Genomic DNA, 18,808 nt, shown 5'->3' on the forward strand with positions numbered 1-18,808 from the left:
TTTCCTCTTGCTTGCCCAAGTAATGTTTGTTCGCTTGAGTTTTCTTTCTGCCTTTCTCCACCAAGTCACCACCTATATATATGTGACTCCCATGAGTTAAGGTAGGTCGGCTTGCCCTGGCCGACCACACAAATCGCCCATAAAATTGCTAAATAATGAGTCGGACCACCAACTCATCCTCTCTTCGCACATCGACCAGCCCAGGGCATCCGCCACCATCCGTCGGCCCAACTCGTCGATTTTTCGACACCTCTTATAAACTCGTCGCATGTGCTCCCATACTTAGCCGATTTTCCCAATCTCAGTTTTTTGACTCTCCAAGTAACTTGTCGCACGCTCGTCAGGGTGCGTTTAACCAAACGCACCCACTCGTCATCGCAAACTCGACTCGTCGCACATAACTGAAGTTTGTCTCCCATCGTCACTCATCGCAAATAACCGAAGTTTGTCTCCCATTGTCGCTCGTCACACATGAGTGCGCTCAGCGTGTGATCGTGACAACCCGACTCCCAATAGCCATTAAGTCGGGCGCACTGCGCATGAAAGCCCAACTGGCTCCACGCTGCAACCCATAACCACCTATCTCCTTGATTGGACACCCCATCGAGGTAATTTCCTAACCTTATTTGATTTAAATATTTTTTTATATATTTTTTAGTTTTTATAATAAAATATATTTAAAATTTTATAACACATTAATAATTAGATTTGATTTTATGAGAAAAAGAAGTATTTAATATATTTCCTATAAATATATATATATATATATATATAAAATTAAATAATTTAGTTTTTATAATAAAATATATTTAAGATTTTATAACACGTTAATAATTAGATTATTATAACTAGTTTTTATACATGTTAACTTAAAAGTTTGAACTTGTTTAAGAAGAATAACAATATTCCAACCAACCACCTAAACTAGGGTTAATTGACCATTGTTTCATACCTACCATTTACTTCACAAATACATGACCCCCTTTGCTAGAAAGAACTCCATAATGAACACCCAGAAAATCCTTTTTATTGCCAAATAACCTTCACGTTTAAATCACTGTATCCCAATTTAGATATCTTCCATGGCACAAAAGAAGTTTAGAATCTCAGCATCTAAAGTTTAGAAATCTTCCTGTGCACGGAAGTTCAGATCTCTCCACGACCGCCAAAGCCTTAATTGAGATACCTCGTACAGAAATCACTGACCGGTGGAGAGCCATTGCCTTTCTTTTATGCAGCGCCCGGTTCTGGTTCAAAGAGTGGTATTCCGTTCTGTGCAATTTCCTATTATTGCTAATTAATCCAACAAACAGTCACAGGGCAGTGCGAGCCGAAAAATCTGGAGAGAATGGCTCCAGCAGAAGGAGCAACGACATCATTGTGGTGGGACGTGCAGAGCTGCCCCTTGCCTTCTTACGTCGACCCTTACATCGTGGCTTCCATGGCCTCTGCTTTAATCCGCAATTTTAACATCAACACTTCCATGGGCAATGCTAGAGGAGACTGCAGCTGCTTTTATCACTATCACTTCTCTGCCTATGGATTCTTCTCAGAGACTCAGCCGGAACTTCTTCATACACTTATCAACTCTGGAATCGAACTCCACCAATTTCCTCCTGGTCAGCACATTTATTGCGCCGCTTTTCTTGATTAGGGTTTAATTTTTCTGTAAATCCCTCTTACTGTATTTTCCCTTGTTGGCTATCTTTTGAGGAGTCGTTTCTTGTTCGGCAAATGGCAGTCGCTTGCCCTGTCAGAATGAGGGATTGTTTAAGGTTGTTTGTTTGTTTTTTTTAATTTAGTAATATAATTGTTTACAAGATTGTAATTTTTGGTTATTTAAAATGTGTTTTTGCTGGTTAGAATGAGAGGTTCTTTATTAGTTATTCGATGTTTTGTGTTTTTTTTTTAAGATGAAATTGTAATTTTTAGTTATTTAAAATGTGTTTTTGATTTTATAAATAAATATAGTGCTCCAAAAATTTTGGAAGAGTTAAATTATATAGATTATATAACTCAAAAATGTAATTTTAACAGATATTTATCCAATTTGTTATTAGATGTTTTGGATCTTTTGTTAGAATTCTGAGATACAACTGGGAGTGAGATTGTGATTTTTGGTTTTTAAAATTGTGTTTTGTATTCCATAAACAAAATGGGTACTCTAAAAAAAATCTCATTATGGATAACTGTTTGTGAGATTGTAATCTTTGGTTTTTTAAAATTTGTTTTTTATTTCATAAATAGGTTGGGTACTCTAAAAAGAAATCCCTAGAACATCTAAATGGTATAGATTATATAACTAAAAAATTGTAATTTTAACAAATATCTACTCAATTTTTGGACAAAACTGGCTAATAAATATGCTTAGAAGAACTACTTTCAACAAATAATAACCCAATTTTGTTATTAAATGTTTTGGGTTTGCAAGTCCCATCACCAACTGCTGTCTCTGGATTTTAAAATAAATTTGCAATAATCGCACCTGTATTTTACCAATTTTTAATAACCCAATTTTGTTATTAAATGTTTTGGGTTTACAAGAACTATCACCAACTCCAGTCTCTAAAATTTAAAATAAATTTACAATAATCCCATGATTACATGATTTGTGCATTTACATCGATGTCTTTTGAAAGCATGATTTGTACATTTACATCTATCCCTTTTTTATAAAGGGCATTGCATTGATTTGTACATTGTTGGCTGTGTTTGTGAATTGGGATTTTCACGGGATATTGGTGCTTAAATTGCATTAGGTTATGAATCACAGGCAAGTCTAACAATGAAATGGAGAAAATGATGATGGAGGATGTTCTTCTGTGGGCGATGGATACGCCACCACCGGCAAATATTATCTTCATCATTGGGAGGGTGGATTTCTCTTACCTGTTTCAGAAGCTCCGGCAGAGATCGTATAATGTTTTCTTGATCTGCCAGTCTATGAGTGAAATGCCCCAAGGCATGCTGTGTGGGGTTAATTATTGTCTGGGATGGTTGTCTTTTCTCGGGTCATTACATAATGAACATCAGCAATCACAGTTTACTGAGCCGAATGAACAGAAAAGCCCCATGGCTTCACCAGGTTGGTGGAATCCAAGTCCGAATCAAAAAACCAGATCTAAAGGGGAACCCAGAGCAGAACCACAGCCAAAAGCTTCGGCAGATGACGTCAGGAGGAAATTTAGATATTATATGCCTGGCCCACAGGGTTTCTTAATGGCTCCTTTGGATGAGAGAATTGGACTGCATACAGGGAAGTTTCCAAATTTTCCCAATTTCAGTCAATCAAAGAAGCCTAGGAGCCCTGTATCTTCAGCATCGACTACTGAGGAGACGAAATTGGCTTCGTTGGAGGAATTCAAAGCATGGCTGACAGTAGTTGTAGATGGCAAAAAACACGCTGAAGGATACAATATTTCACCCATTCGTGTGGACTTCCAGAAAGCAACAGGAAAGATCCTGGATGGAAAATTCCTGGGATTTTCAAAGATCAGAACACTATTAAAAAATTGCAATGATATTGTAGTGATCAAGAAAGTAAAGCGAGGACAGTATCTCGCTTTCCCTGTTAAGCCGAATAAACAGAAAAACCCCATGCCTTCACCAGGAGGGTGGAATTCAAAATTTGAACAGAGCAGGTAATCCATAGAATATAAGCGTGTAATATTCTTGAGCAATCTCGCTTTCTCTGTTGAGCCAAATGAATAGAAAAACCCCATGCCTTCACCGGCAGGGTGGAATACAAAATTAGGCCGGAGCAAGATAATCCATGGAATATAAGTATGTGATATTCTTGAGTAAGTTGCTTGATTTTCTTATTGACATTTGCCCATTTGCTCATATAATTGATGAAAATAGTGGCACTTCTATGGAGAAACAAATAACTGGAGTTTAACCCAGCAAAGCATGTGCAGGGCTTTTATATTCGATATTCATGAATTATTCATTTGGAAGGGAATTGAATTTGGGCAAGGAAGATTCTAATCATTCCTCTGACAATGTAAGATAAATCTAATATAAATTAGTTATTCAAATGTGAAATAGCTTTAATATCTTATTAAAAATCATAGTTTATAAAATTAAATTATAAATTTATATTGTCTAACATGTATTTTTATGTTAATTTTTTTCAAAATTTACAATATTATGTTTAATATTAATTTTATATTGTTATTTTTTAAAATTTACAATGTTGTTATTAAAAAAGTTTTATTTTAAAATTCAAAAACGTGTGAATCATACTAGTTTTTATTATCAAAATTGTAAAATGTTTAGCAATATTTTCGTAAAATTATTTAGATTTCTAATGATTTTATATTAGTCCATATAAAATTTTGGTGATTTTTAATGTAAAATAATTTTATACTATAAAATGTTGGCAAATCATTTTAGAAAAAATAGAAATTGGCGAATCACTTTTTTGGAAAAAGTTGAAATTAATGGAGAAAATTTGTTTCAGGGTTGTGTGTTTCTTAGTTTAGACTTAGTTTCTTTTTTCTAGAAGATAGTTTTGATCTCCCTAAATTGAATGTAAAGTTATTTATTTCTGCTTTTTATGATCAATGGAAGAGAGCGGTACTGCTTAGGGAGTCTCCAAGTGTAGCTTGGCTCACCTGTGAGCTGTGAGTTTCAGTTTGTAAGTTTCTTTCTAATTTGAATTTCCATTTTTTATCATGGTATCAAAGCACAAAGAATGAGCTTTGTGTGAGTTGGGTCTGTGGTGAGTTGAGCCTTTGTGGCTGAGAGCCGTAGTGGTTAAGATTGGAGAGCGAGTAAGCCTCTTTTGCTAGTGAGCGCAGGTGAAGTTGTTGTTGGAGGCGACAGAGGATTATAAGAGGAACTGCTTAGGGAGAGGTATCCTGGTACAATTTCTTTATGTAACAAATCGTTGATTTTTCAGAACAAACCTAATCAGTGCGCCCCCAACAAAGAGAGGTCGTGCTGGTCAGCGCTGGAAGTACACAGGGAAAGCGCCGCCATCGATTTGGAAGCTCACCTTCCCCAAAGAAGTGAGGTCCGGAGGGACTCGACTGAGGTTACGAGGTCGAGGGACTCGGCCGAGGAGGTCGAGGAGAGGCCCGGTAGGGACTCACTATTCCGATGGTGAGGTTATTGATCAATGCTGATGGTCAGTACTACTACCGCGTTGATAGCAAAAACTTATAGGAATTTTATTCAGCGTGACTTGCAGCAAGGTGAAATGGCGCTGGTGATTTTTACATGTTAGAGGCGGCCCGAGACCAGATGTACCTATGTTGGTGGTCCAGTCCAACGTTTTATTTGTATTTTGAAGGCCATCTGTCTGGAGTTGGATCCGTAGCACCCAAATCTGAAGTTGTTGGAGGATCTGGATGTGGATTTGTAGATCAATTGATGGAGGATTTGGTGTTAGATCCGTAGATTGACTGTTGGAGGATCTGGAGGTAGATCCGTAGATTGATTGTTGGAGGATTTAGTATTATATCCGTAGATCGGTTGTTGGAGAATCTGTAGGTAAATCCATAGATCGATTGTTGGAGGATCTGGTGTTGGATCTGTAGATCAATTGCTGGATTACTGGATCTATAGATTGGACCAGTGGATCTGTTATTGGAGTCATGGATCTATTGATCAGGCAAGCTACTGGTGGTGCTCATGAATTAAAAGCATGGCACTATTGAAATTGCTTTGTCACAATGAATAATCACATTGCAGAGACATACTTCAATGAGAGCAACAGGGAAAATTTTAAGGATGAAAATTTATCTTAAACCCTAGAAACCTTGGGGAATCTTACTAGTCCCTAACATGCAAACTATAAAATGTTTAGCGATATGTTTGTAAAAATATTCAAATTTCTAATGATTCTATATAGTCTCTATAAAACTTTGGTGATTTTTAACGTAAAATAATTTTATGATATAAAATTTGGGCAAATCAGTTTTAGGAAAAATGGAAATTGCAGAATCGTTTTTTGGAGAAAAACATAGAAAATTAACCCACCTACGAATATTAGCCCCTAAAATTTTCCCTCTTATCTATTTCTCATAAAGGAAAACGAAAGTAGTTTTAGTTTGTTTGTTTCTAATGTAGCTACCAGCCTTAGTGGGACTAGCAGCTCTGCATAGACATTAGTTTTCCCGATAACAAAAGGGTATTCATAGAAAGACGAGATTGATTATGAGGAAACTTTTGCTCATGTAGCTAAGTTAAACACTATTAGGATGTTAATAGCTCTAGCTACAAAGTACCATTGGAGTTTACAATAGCTAGATGTAAAATATTCTTTTCTAAATGGGGAGATGAAGGAAGAAGTATATTTAACATAACCAGAAGGGTTCATTAAAAAGGGGCAGGAACACTTGGTCTATAAATTAAAGAAGGCATTGTATGGGTTGAAACAGGCTCCCAGATCTTGGTATGAAAAAATAGACTCTTTTTTCTTACAGCATGGTTGTAGGAGAAGTAAAAATTATCCAAATTTGTATACCACATTTTATTCAAAGGGGCAGATTGTGTTGATTTCCTTATATGTTGATGATTTAATTGTTACTGGAAATTCTGATGAATTGGTTGAAGAAATTAAAGTGCAGATGTCACAGGTATTTGAAATGAAGGACCTTGGAGAACTACATTATTGTTTGGGTCTTGAAGTTTGGAGGGAATCGGACCAGACTTTTGTTACTTAATGAAAGTATGTCAGGGAATTGTTGAAGAAATTCAGAATGGATCAGTGTAAAGCTGCTTCAGTACCTATACAACAAAATGTTAAATTTCAAAGTGATGATGGTTCTAAAGAGGTGGATGCTACACTGTATAGACAACTGGTTGGAAGTTTGATTTATTTGACTACAACCAAACCTGACTTAGCATATTCAGTCAGTTTGTTGAGTTAGTTCATCACAAAACCTCTTGAAAATCATTGGGTGGCAGCAAAAGGTGTCTTAAGGTATCTTAAAGGAACCATAAATTTTGGCATTAAATATACTGATTCTTTTGATGTTAAATTGATAGGCTATTCAGATTCAGATTGGGCTGGAAATCTGGATGATAGAAGATCTATAACTGGGTATGCTTTCAATATTGCGTTTGGGGCCATTTCTTTGAGCAGTAAAAAGTAGAGTACTGTATCTTTATCATTAGCATAAGTAGAGTATCAAGTTGTATGTGCAACTACTTATGAAACAATTTGGTTGAGAAGACTTCTTCATGATGCAGGTGAAGAACAAAAGGATGCTACGATGATTAAATGCAACAACCAAAGTTCAATCAAGCTGGAAAATAATCATGTTTTCTATAAAAACACAAAACATATAGATACTCAATTTCATTTTGTCATAGAAAAGGTTCAGTCCAAAGAAAATTTTCTTGAATATTGTAACACTTGTGAAAATGCAGTTGATATCTTCACCAAGCCTCTTGGGAAGATCAAATTTGAATTGTTTAGGGAGATGTTAGGTGTGCAAGTGAATCGTTTATCCATTAAGGGGGAGAGTTGAAATTAATAGAAAAAGTTTGTTTCACGGTTGTGTGTGTGTCTTAGTTTAGACTTAGTTCCTATTTTCTCCGAGATAGTTTTGATCTCCCTAAATTGAATGCAAACTTATTTATTTTTTATTTTTATGATTAATGGAAAAGAGCGGCACTGCTTGGGTAGTCTCCAAGTATATCTTGGCTCCCCTGTGAGCTACTAGTTTCAGTTTATAAGTTTCTTTTTAATTTGACTTTCCATTTTTTATCAAAAAAAACATGGAAAATTAGCCCACCGAATATTAACCCCTAAAATTTCACTGATTATGAGAACTCATATAAATAGATTGGCATAATTGCTGCCACATCATCTAACATCTTAATTGCCATACATTTCATTTTATAAAAAACATTAGTGCATGGTTCTACTTTCTTGGCCTCCTTGCTTGTGGGAATGCAGCAAGCCTCTTAACAATTTTTTCATTAAATGTAAATCCATGGCTGAGGTGCTATGTGGATTGTCTTTGCTGTTCTTTCTCTGGCTGATTAATTGTATATCTTTCTTTGCTCTTTTGTTCAACAAAATTTGATCGAAATCTTATTTTAGCGGTATATATATATATATATATATATATATATATATATATATATATATATATAAAGGCACTGTTTTCTTTATGATATGTGTTGTCGCAACTGAACAAACTTTTCCCTTGAACTCCAGGTCACTGTGGGGATGTGCTTGCTGTAGGGATGCTTTTATATTTACCCTTTCCTGACCCACAATTGGTCGTATTTGAAAGGATTTCTCATAGGATGTTACTGATGTTTATTTTGATGTTGTTGATTGTTTAGTATGATGTTATTGATGCATGTGAAGATTGGTGTGGCTAATTGATTTTAGCTGTTTTGAAGTTAAAATTTCACTGTTTTTAAGTAAAGTTAATAATAATAAATTTATTATTGGTTAATTTTTTAAAAATAAATAATAGTGTGCTTAATTTATATATAATCTTGTATATATAATTGTTATTATTATTTCCCTTTTATTATTTTTAATTTTAATACTCAAAATTAAATATCTAGAATTAAAACTAATATACAAATGAAATGTACAACAATATTAAAATTAATTTCGTGATGAATGATTCCCATTAATTCTATCTATCTTCCCCGGCTGGTCAGCCCAAGGCGTTACATTTTTAATGATATCTATACTAACAATTGCATGCTCAGCCTTGAGGCAATACATTTTTAATGGTATCTGTATTAACCATTATCATATTGTTCAGCGTCTACAATTTTACATTAAGTTGGCTTTTTACATTAACTTCAATTTTTGGAAATTTAAAAATAAATACACAGGTAACATCGTAACAATTTAGGCATTCACAGTTTTAGGCTAAATTGAATTTTTAAGAAATTTTACAATAAATATAAAAGTTTATAAAAGTTAATATGGTAATAATTTTATTTAGCATACATTAGTTTAGAGATGAAATAGTTTTTCTTTAAGGAATTCACTAAAATCAGGAATACAATTTCAAGATTTTTTGTTATTCAAAATACATTTCTGAATGCATAAATAGATTCAGTGCTCTCAAAAACTTCTGGGGTTATAGAATTATGCAGATTAAACAATTTAAATTCAAGCTTTTAATTTTTTTAATTATTAAAATTAACCAGACTATCCCATTTTATTTTAGTTTTGATAGTATAATAATTTGGCTAAAAACTGTATATATATATATATATATATATATATATATATATTAGCATAGTAATTATAAATTAAATCATTTATAAATGTGGATAAACATCAAATATATGATTATAAATGATTATAAAATTAGTTAAATTATAAGTTTATTCTAAATTGTTTTATTATGTTATTATTATAAAAAGAATTAATATATTGTTAGGATTTCAAGAAACTCTCCTAGGTTGTAGCTCGGAGATGCCTGGTAACATATAAATTCAACTTATTGTTGCAATGGATGAATGGAAGGAATGATGCTTGTCCAAGCCAGATAATTAAACTTTGTTTCACTTCAGACATGCGTGAACACCCCCAGACTACAAAGATTTAGACCACCAACTACTCACAGTTTAAAGATTGGGTGAATATGGAGAATACTGACCACACCAGCAGATGCACAAGACCACGTGATGGCCGATTGAAACCAGTAAAGAAGCCTGCAAATCTAATCTACTAATGCGCAGACAGGATGACAGCTCTCTTGTATTAGACAGAAAGAAACCTGGAACACCTATTCAATGATGCATGCAAGATTTTAACACAGAGATAGGATGACAGCTATTCTAATGCTAAAAATCAAGAGCTCAAGAACAGAGCGTATCAGGCATAGCTTAGAACATAAGAAAATGGAAAGTGAGCAGTTAACAGCAAAAGAAACTTGTATTAGATGAAAATGAAGATGAGACGTTGCAAGTGACAAAATATCTACAGTTTCCAAAAGTTGAACCTTGCATCAAAACATCAACCATCAACCCTGATTACCTCTTTCTTCTGGGTATTTATAAATTTACATTACAGGGCACTTGGGCCATTTAGGTATGGAGGGGTCATAATTGACCACCAACTGCATTTAACTGCCTGATGGAGTCTTTGATTGTGTTTGTTTCTGCAGTGGATAAATCCAATCTGCTTAGGTGCTGTGCTGTCCTCTTAGGCAGTTGTAGTGCTCGTACTAGTGAATTTCCATAACTGATAAATGCAGTTACTGGGTTGTGCTTATCCTTTTTCTCCTTGGCCATACTGTCTGTTTAAACATGGTTGTTGAGGATTTACTGTGACTGCTATTGGCAAGCTGGTCGCCTTCCCCCTTCGAACAAACAGAGTGGTCAAAGGACGTGGAGTGCATGGGTGAATGGACGGTCGAGATGATAGGGGAGGATGACTGTTGGATCGAGAGAATAGACGGCGGAGATGGCTCGGCAGAGGATATCGGACGAGGTGGGAGCGGGATGAATGTGAGCCGTTAGATCTTAGGTGGATAGATCGGACGGTGATCAGGCGATGGAGTTGCGTGGGAGTTTAACGGGCGGGCGGATAGGTTAGGTAGTAAACAGTATTGATCGCATTGCCTTTGGGCATAAAGCGGTAAAAGGACAAGACCAAGCGATTCCACTCAGCGCTTGACACGTAGCGGCAGATGAGAGAGAAAAACCGCTCTCATCACGCGCTAACATTTGATTACATCGTGGGCGCGATAAGTGCGAAGGCCATCAGATCTCTTCGGAGGTGATCAGACGGTTGGGAAATGAGCGCGCGGGTTGCTTTATCGGGCGCGACAGGAGCCATTAGATTCGGCGAGGAAATCAACGGTGGGGGAACGATGAAGGCCTTTAGCAAGTGTGCGAGGGCGTATGGGAAAGTTTATGAGGGTTTAGACTTTGCGCTCGGGGATTAAAGGCAAAGGGGCTACTTCAAATTTAGAAGGGAAAGTAAAGGAATGGAGGTGGCGGAGAGAAAATGGAGTAGAAGGAGAAAGGGAAGATGACCATTATGAGCTTCCTTTTGAGCAGAACCAAGCAGATCAAGCTCATCTCTGACCCTTGAAAATCCTCGTTATATAGCAGAGCTAACATTGGCTCCTTCTAGGGATGAGATCCTCCCTGTGAGGTCTCAAGAACTGTAGACCATTTCCTTTCCTACAGAAACCAGATCAGTAAAATTTCCTAGTGTTCCATTGGGCATGGAGTCTAATTAAGTCTACACTAAAACCTGATAAAACAACATATTTACAACATTAAGGCCTGAAGACCTTAAACAACATAAATTTTCAAAAATCGCCCATTAACTGGGCCATCAAAAATTGTCTCTCCTTCCATACTTTGCAGCATGAAAGTGTTGTTCCCTTGGATCTAAGTGATGACAAAAGGTCCGGTCCATAGAGCATCAAACTTCTCATGGTTGCCTTTCTTCTCCTTCAGTGCATCCCACTTAAGAACCAAGTCTCCAACTTGAAAACTGTCTATCTTTGCCTTCCTGTCAAAGGCTTCCTTGATTCTCTTTTGATGTGCTGCAGACTTCTCAACCAGTTGTTCCCGGATTTGATGTACTTCTGCCAAGTCAGTAATCCTTTTTGCCATGTCCTCTTCCTCATTCTGCTCTTCCTGCCAGAACTTAGCCACAGGAAGTATTAACTAAATTGGGAATATGGTCTCAGTGCCATATACCAGCCTGAATGGGGAATTCCCTGTGGATTTCTTGGTGGTCACCCTGTCAACCCACAATGCATAATTGAGCTTGGAATCCCAGTTCCTTTTGTTGTCTTCCAGCAACTTTTTAATTATCCTTATCAGGCTCTTGTTGGAAGATTCTGCTAGGCCATTTCCTTGAGGGTAATATGAGGTGGAATGTACTAGCTTAATGCCCATTGAGTCACACATGTCCACCAACTCTTTTGCCCTGAAGGCTGCTGCATTGTCTGTAATCAATTTGTGTGGGCAGCCAAACCTGGTGAAGATATTCTCTGTCAAGAACTTCATGACCACATGGTGATCAACTTTCCTAGTAGGGATGGCTTCAATCCATTTAGTGAAGTAGTCAGTGGCTACTAAGATCCATTTGTGCTGGCCACTGGAACGTGGATTAATTTCTCCTATGAAATCCAAACCCCACTGCTGAAAAGGACCACTGGCATGTATTGGCTTTAAGGGCAAAGACTTCAACTGTTGTTTTCCTTCAAACCTTTGGAACCTGTCACATGATTTTACAAATGAAAATACATCAGAGAACAAGGTGGGCCAATAATACTCAGCTTTGAGGACCTTGTGGGCTATGGTTTTCCAGTAGTGATGTCCTCCACAAATGCTGGAATGAAACTGATGCATGACCTCCATAGATTGTTCTTTGTCCAGACACCTTAGAAGGATTCTAGATGGGTCCCTCCAATACAGAAAGTTTTCATGAATGCAATACTTGGCTGCTTTGAGCTTAATAGTCCTGTCTTGGCTTGAACTTAGGCCTGGAGGAATTTCTAGCTTCAGTAAAAATTGAGCTATTGTAGAATACCATTCACAAGAAGCTAGATTTTCTGCCAATGACTGGTTCTGCCCTGGTGCAACTATTTCTTTTGTCTGTCCATCTTCTGACATTGTGCTTATAAGATTTCTATCCAGCATCCTGCAATTTTCTTCAGCCATCAGTTTGGCAAGGCCCTGACCTCTGACAAGCTTGGTGGGCTTTAGCTCTATATTGAATTCAATCAACTTTGCAATCCATTTAGCCCTTCTTCCATCAACATCTGGCTGTGTTAGGACATCTTTTACTGAAGCAGAGGGCACATATGCAATTACCTTGGAGTGTAGAATGTATATTCTGAAAGCTTTCAAGGATTTGATAAGAGCATAGGCTTGTTTTTCTATAATATCATACCTCAGTTCAGCATCCCTTAAGGTTTTTCTGAAGAATGCCACTGGATGCTTTGAACCTTCATCATCTTTCTACAATAGCACTGCTGCAAGGGTGTCACCTGAGGCAAACGAAAATATATGGAACTCCTTTCTATAGTCTGGGCTAATCAAAGTGGGAGCTTCCATAATAGCCCTTTTGATATCATCAAAAGATCTTCTTGCTGCATCAGTCCATTTGATTTCTGATCCCTTTTTCAGCATGGAGGTGATGTGTTTTACAAGTTCTGCAAAATTAGGAATAAACCTCCTTACAAAATTTATTTTTCCCAGAAAGGATTGGATGTCCTTCTTTGATCTTGGGACAGACAAGGTCTGTATTGCTTTCACTCTTTTTGGGTCAATTTTGACACCTGCAGCAGAGACAATGTGTCCTAATAGCTTGCTCGCTTCTAAAGCAAACTGTGACTTTTTAGGATTGGCTGATATCCCAAACCTTCTGCACTTAAAAAACACTTTCTTCAGGTGCTGAAAATTATCTTGATGGCTGTTGGAGTATATTGTTATATCATCTAGGTAGACAAGGACAAACTTATCCTTCTCTCTTACAAATGCTATATCCATAGCTCTTTGAAAGGTGGCTCCAACATTCATCAACCCAAAAGGCATCTTATAGTACATGAAAGTGCCCTAGGGAGTGGTGAAAGCAGTCTTTTCTTGATCATCTGGATGCATAGCAACCTGGTTATATCCTGAAAATCCATCCAAGAGAGACATGACTTTGGCTCCTGAGACTTTCTGCAGCAAATGCTCCATTTTGGGCAGAGGATATTTGTCTTTCTTAGAGCATTTTTTTAAGTTTCTAAAATCAACACAGAACCTGATTTCTCCACTTTTCTTCCTCACCACTACCAATTTGGCTACCCATTTTGAATATCTAAGAGGGACTATGATTTTGGCAGCCAGTAACTTCTTGATTTCCTTTTCAATTAGGGGAAGGAGCAAAGGATTTATGGGTCTCAGCTTCCGCTTGAAAGGGATGGTGTCTTTCTCCAAGGGGATCTTATGCTGGATGATATTTTTGTCATAAGTTTTCAGGTCACTATATTCCCAGGCAAAAACATCAGCAAACTGAGTCATCAAGGTGTAGTATTCAGAACTTTGGGCAGCAGACGGATGGGTGGACAGATTTATATATTTTGGATGATTTGGACTCCCTACGTTATGCTTATGGACTGCAAACTGATCTCCTTTTTGGGCAGCCTTTTGAGGCACATCATTCTGGTCAAACAGCTTCTCTACAGGCACTAACCCTTAAGGTATATAATTGCTAGGCAACTGAACAATGCTATCTTGGCCAATTCTGTTCTTTAGGTTGGGCTGGGGACATTCCTCCAAAGCTTCATTCTCTTGATTAATTTGCATTTCAGAGAATTCGTCAATGACTTGTAGAAACATATTCACTTCATAATCATCTTAAAAAACTTTCCAATGCTGGACATTATCAGGCAAGGATGGTCTATATTTTACCTGGACTTCATAAACCAATTTAGGGGGCATGGGAGGGATAAACATGCTAGCAGACACAGCAAGGGAATCAACAAGCTGATTTTTGACTCTAGGGATATATGAGATACAAAAATTATCAAAAGAATCTTTGAGTCTCAATACCTCATCTCTATATGCTTTCAGCCTGGGGTGCCTTGCTTGGAACGTTTTGTTCACTTGATGAATGATAAGATCAGCATCTCCAAACACCTTTATGTTTCTGATTCCTCTATCTTTAGTTGCGTTTAGGCCCAATATCAGAGCTTCATACTCTGCTATATTTTTGGTGACATGAAAAGTTAGCTTAAAAGACAAATGTGTGCTTTCTTGCTTTAGAGATACCAGCACCACTCCTGCTCCTGCAGTTTCCCTTGAACATGCTCCATCAAAGAACATATCCCAAACCTGATTTCCTTCTTCTTCCATGGCCTGGCCTACTGGTTTCTTAAGCTGCACCGAGGCCCTCTGGGATTCTTCAATTTGGAGAATACATGCTCCAAAATTAGTGTCCACAGCATAGATAGGATGATTGGTGGGATTCTTCTCATCACTGATGATGTAGGCTAGCTAGGCTTCCCTATATAGTCTTCTGCTTTCTCCTCCAAAAACTGGGACAGTGGCATAAGATAAATCATTTTGTAATGTCCCACCCAACCTTTTAATCCACCCTCTGGAAAGTAGCATGCCAAACTTAGGGGGGACATCTGCTACCACAATATCCATCATCATGATCTTCATGGGCAACTGAGTTAGGGTGATAGCTAAGTCTTTGATTAACCCCGGACATTTCACCTTTCTTGAATCAAAAGAGAATAAATCATGATAAGGTCTAGTGATGTCAATGCCTAACTCTTCCATGACAGCTTTAGGTATTAGATTATGGCTGGCACCTGTGTCCAACAGACAATTATGGAGGGTTTTGTCATGAATGGTCAAGGACACATAAAATGATGGGGAGCTATCATCAGAGGTTTCAGTCATTGGGCTAAGCACAACTGTAGGCTTATCATCTTGTAAATTCACATAGTCATTGGAGGCTTGTGTGGCTTTGAGCTTAAGGGCATCAAGGATAGGCTTTCTAAAGACCTCACTCTCTGCAAGTTCCATCAGAGGTACATATATTTTTAACTTCTGGACTTCTAATTCAAAACTGAAAGGGGAAGGGAACTTGTCAGGGCCTCTTACCTCTTGAGCTGGTGCTTTGAGGATCACTGGATCAGATATCGGTTTTTTTTGCTTGTTGCTCTGCTGCTCTGTGGGGATAGTAGCTCTTTGGGTAGGGTTCTCTTTGACATTACTCATTCTTGACCTCAAATTATATCTTTGCTGATCTTTAGTTTGTCGGACAGCTTCTCTGTCCCACTCTTGGCTGGTCTGGTCTTTGAGTAATGACTCTTCATAGGCTTCCAATGTCAAAAAGGTAGCGCTGCCCTTGTCTTCCATGTAGTGAATCTCATCTTCTTCATCAACCTTCTCCTCCTCCATGACTACGTTTTGGAAAGGAGTCTTCACCCTTTGCTCTTCATTGGCCTCTTTGCCTCTCTGAATGATCTGAAATTGATCATTTGCTCTTCTGAATGGATTTGTAGTTCTAGGAGCAAATGCATTAGAAACCTTGCTTTCCCAGAGCTCTGCTCAACCTTCAGCTTAGATATTTCAGCAGCCAATGACTCTGTCATTTTAGTCATTTTATCTAATTTGGGTTCTGAAGATGAAACAGAGGAAGAAGAAGCCTCACCTCTCTGCCTTCTTCTGTCAACATGACCTTTGAGTTTCTCTGCAGCCATGATATTCGATTCCACCTCTAAGGTTGAATCTTGCATTTCAGCTAGAGTGGCACATCTTCTTTCTATCAATAGCAGGGAGAAATCATAGTCAAAAGCATTGGCATAGGTGAGTTTGGCAGAGGTGGGGGTAGGATTTACTTCAGCTGGTAGCTTACTATACATACAATTAAATCCTTTATTAAAATCAAACAATGATTCCCCATTTTCCCTCTTGAGGTTGCAAAACTCGGTATGGTGGTATAGCAGGTCTTTCTTATCTCCCCAATGCTTTAAAAACACATCATCCAATGCTTCAATGTTTGCTATGGACCTAGGGGTCAGCTCTCTGAACCACTTTCTAGCCTCTCCATCAAGGCTCTGGACAAACACTCTCATCCACACATCATCCTCACTGATATCTAGGTTGTCAGCATAGCTATAAAAAGACTCAAGGTGCTCTTCATCTGTTACTCCATCTGTGCCAGTGAACTTAGGCATGTATTTCTGATATTCTCCTGCAGGCATGGCATTCAAAGGAACAGGCAGGACTAAGGGTCCATACCTAGCAGCTATGATTTTTTCCATTTTAGTGGGTGCCTGTGGGCTTGCCATGACTAGGGTTGATGGAAGAGTACTGACAGTTTGAAAGGTAGGGAGCTGAGAAATGACTGACAAGGATAAAGGGATATGATGGACTATAGGGGAAGGTTTCTTTGGACTGAGATCCAAAGGGGAACTTATTGAACAAGGAGATTTATGAATCTCTGAGGGTATTTCTTCACTGACAATGCTAGGCTCTATATCTTCAAAATGAACATGCTTAGTTACAAGCCTCTCTTGCAGAGATAGATAATATTGTTTAGGCTTACCTGATCCTGATGCTCCTTTCTGAATGATCTTTTTCTGCTTAACAATCTTCTCAGGGTCAAGCACTGGGTCAGCTAGTGATTTTTTAGGATTTCTCTGGGTATGCCTTACAAACTGAGCCATAACTGTGATCTGGAGTCGCCAAAGGTTGGTCCTCCAGTAGAGTCACCAGATAGATGATTACAACCATAAATGTGTCCAGACTTTGTCTATAATCAAAGCTAGATCTATGTCGTTCTCCCAGGGAAGCTGAGCTTCAATCTCCTTTCCCCAGCAACGGCGCCAATTATGTTAGGATTCTAAGAAACTCTCCTAGGTTGTAGCTCAGAGATTTCTGGTAACATATAAATTCAACTTATTGTTGCAATGGATGAATGGAAGGAATGATGCTTGTCCAAGACAGATAACCACTTCTACTTTGTTTCACTCCAGACATGTGTGAACACCCCCAGACTACAAGGCTTTAGACCACCAACTACTCATAGTTTAGAGATTGGGTGAATATGGAAAATACTGACCACACCAGCAGATGCACAAGACCATGTGATGGACGGGTACAACCAGTAAAGAAGCCTACAAATCTAATCTACTAATGCATAGACAGGATGCTAGCTCTCTTGCATTAGACAAAAAGAAACCTGGAACACCTATTCAATGATGCACGCAAGATTTTTGCACAGAGATAGGATGACAACTATTCTAATGCTAAAAATCAAGAGCTCAAGAACAGAGCATATCAGGCACAACTCAGAATAGAGGAAAGTGGAAAGTGAGCAGTTAATAGCAAAAGAAGCTTGTATTAGTTGAAAATGAAGATGAGACGCTGCAAGTGACAAAATATCTACAGTGTCCAGAAGTTGAACCTTGCATCAAAACATCAACCATCAACCTTGATTACCTCTTTCTTCTGGGTATTTATAGATTTACATTACATGGCACTTGGGCCATTTAGGTATGGAGGGGTCATAATTGACCACCAACTGCATTTAATTGCCTGATGGAGTCTTTGATTGTGTTTGTTTGCTGCAGTGGATAAATCCGATATGCTCAGGTGCTATGCTGTCCTCTTAGGCAGTTGGAGTGCTCATACTAGTGAAGTTCCATAACTGATAAATGCAGTTACTGGGTCGTGCTTGTCCTTTTTCTCCTTGGCCATACTGTCTATTTAAACATGGTTGTTGAGGATTTACTGTGACTGGTACTGGCAAGCTGGTCGCCTTCCTCCTTCGGACAAACGGAGTGGTCAAAGGACGTGGAGTGCATGGGTGAATGGACGGTCGAGATGATAGGGGAGGATGACCGTCGGATCGAGAGAATAAACGGCGGAGATGGCTTGGTGGAGGATATCGGATGAGGTGGGAGCAGGATGAATGTGGGCCGTTAGATCTTAGGTGGATAGATCAGATGGTGATCGGGTGGTGGAGTTGCACGAGAGTTTAACGGGCGGGCGGATAGGTTAGGCGGTAAACGGTATTGATCGCACCGCCTTCGGGCATAAAGCAAGACAAGACCGAGCGATTCCACTCAGCGCTTGACATGTAGCGGCAGATGAGAGAGAAAAACCACTCTCATCGCGCGCTAACGTTTGATTACATCGTGGGCGCGATAAGTGTGAAGGCCGTTAGATCTCTTCAGAGGTGATCGGATGGTTGGGAAATGAGCGCGCGGGTTGCTTTATCGGACGCGACGGGAGCCATTAGATTCGGTGGGGAAATCAACGGCGAGGAAACGATGAAGGGCTTTAGCAAGCGTGCAAGGGTGTATGGGAAGGTTTATGAGGGTTTAGACTTTGCGCT

The 18,808-nt window shown here is 38.4% G+C and overlaps 1 protein-coding gene across 1 annotated transcript; it reads left to right on the forward strand.

Annotated features, from left to right (window-relative positions):
- The first annotated feature begins 991 nt into the window (after positions 1–991).
- On the forward strand, positions 992–3,935 carry LOC149165745 (uncharacterized). Its single transcript, XM_089431193.1, has 2 exons — positions 992–1,619; positions 2,774–3,935. The coding sequence occupies exons 1-2, from the start codon at positions 1,349–1,351 to the stop codon at positions 3,643–3,645; spliced, it is 1,143 nt and encodes a 380-aa protein (XP_089287319.1). The 5' UTR covers positions 992–1,348; the 3' UTR covers positions 3,646–3,935.
- The last annotated feature ends 14,873 nt before the right edge of the window (positions 3,936–18,808 follow it).

This window comes from Pinus tabuliformis, chromosome 5_1 (assembly GCF_031772625.1).
Source record: "Pinus tabuliformis cultivar Carrire ecotype Pingquan chromosome 5_1, CPIR1, whole genome shotgun sequence".
Lineage (NCBI taxonomy): Eukaryota > Viridiplantae > Streptophyta > Pinopsida > Pinales > Pinaceae > Pinus > Pinus tabuliformis.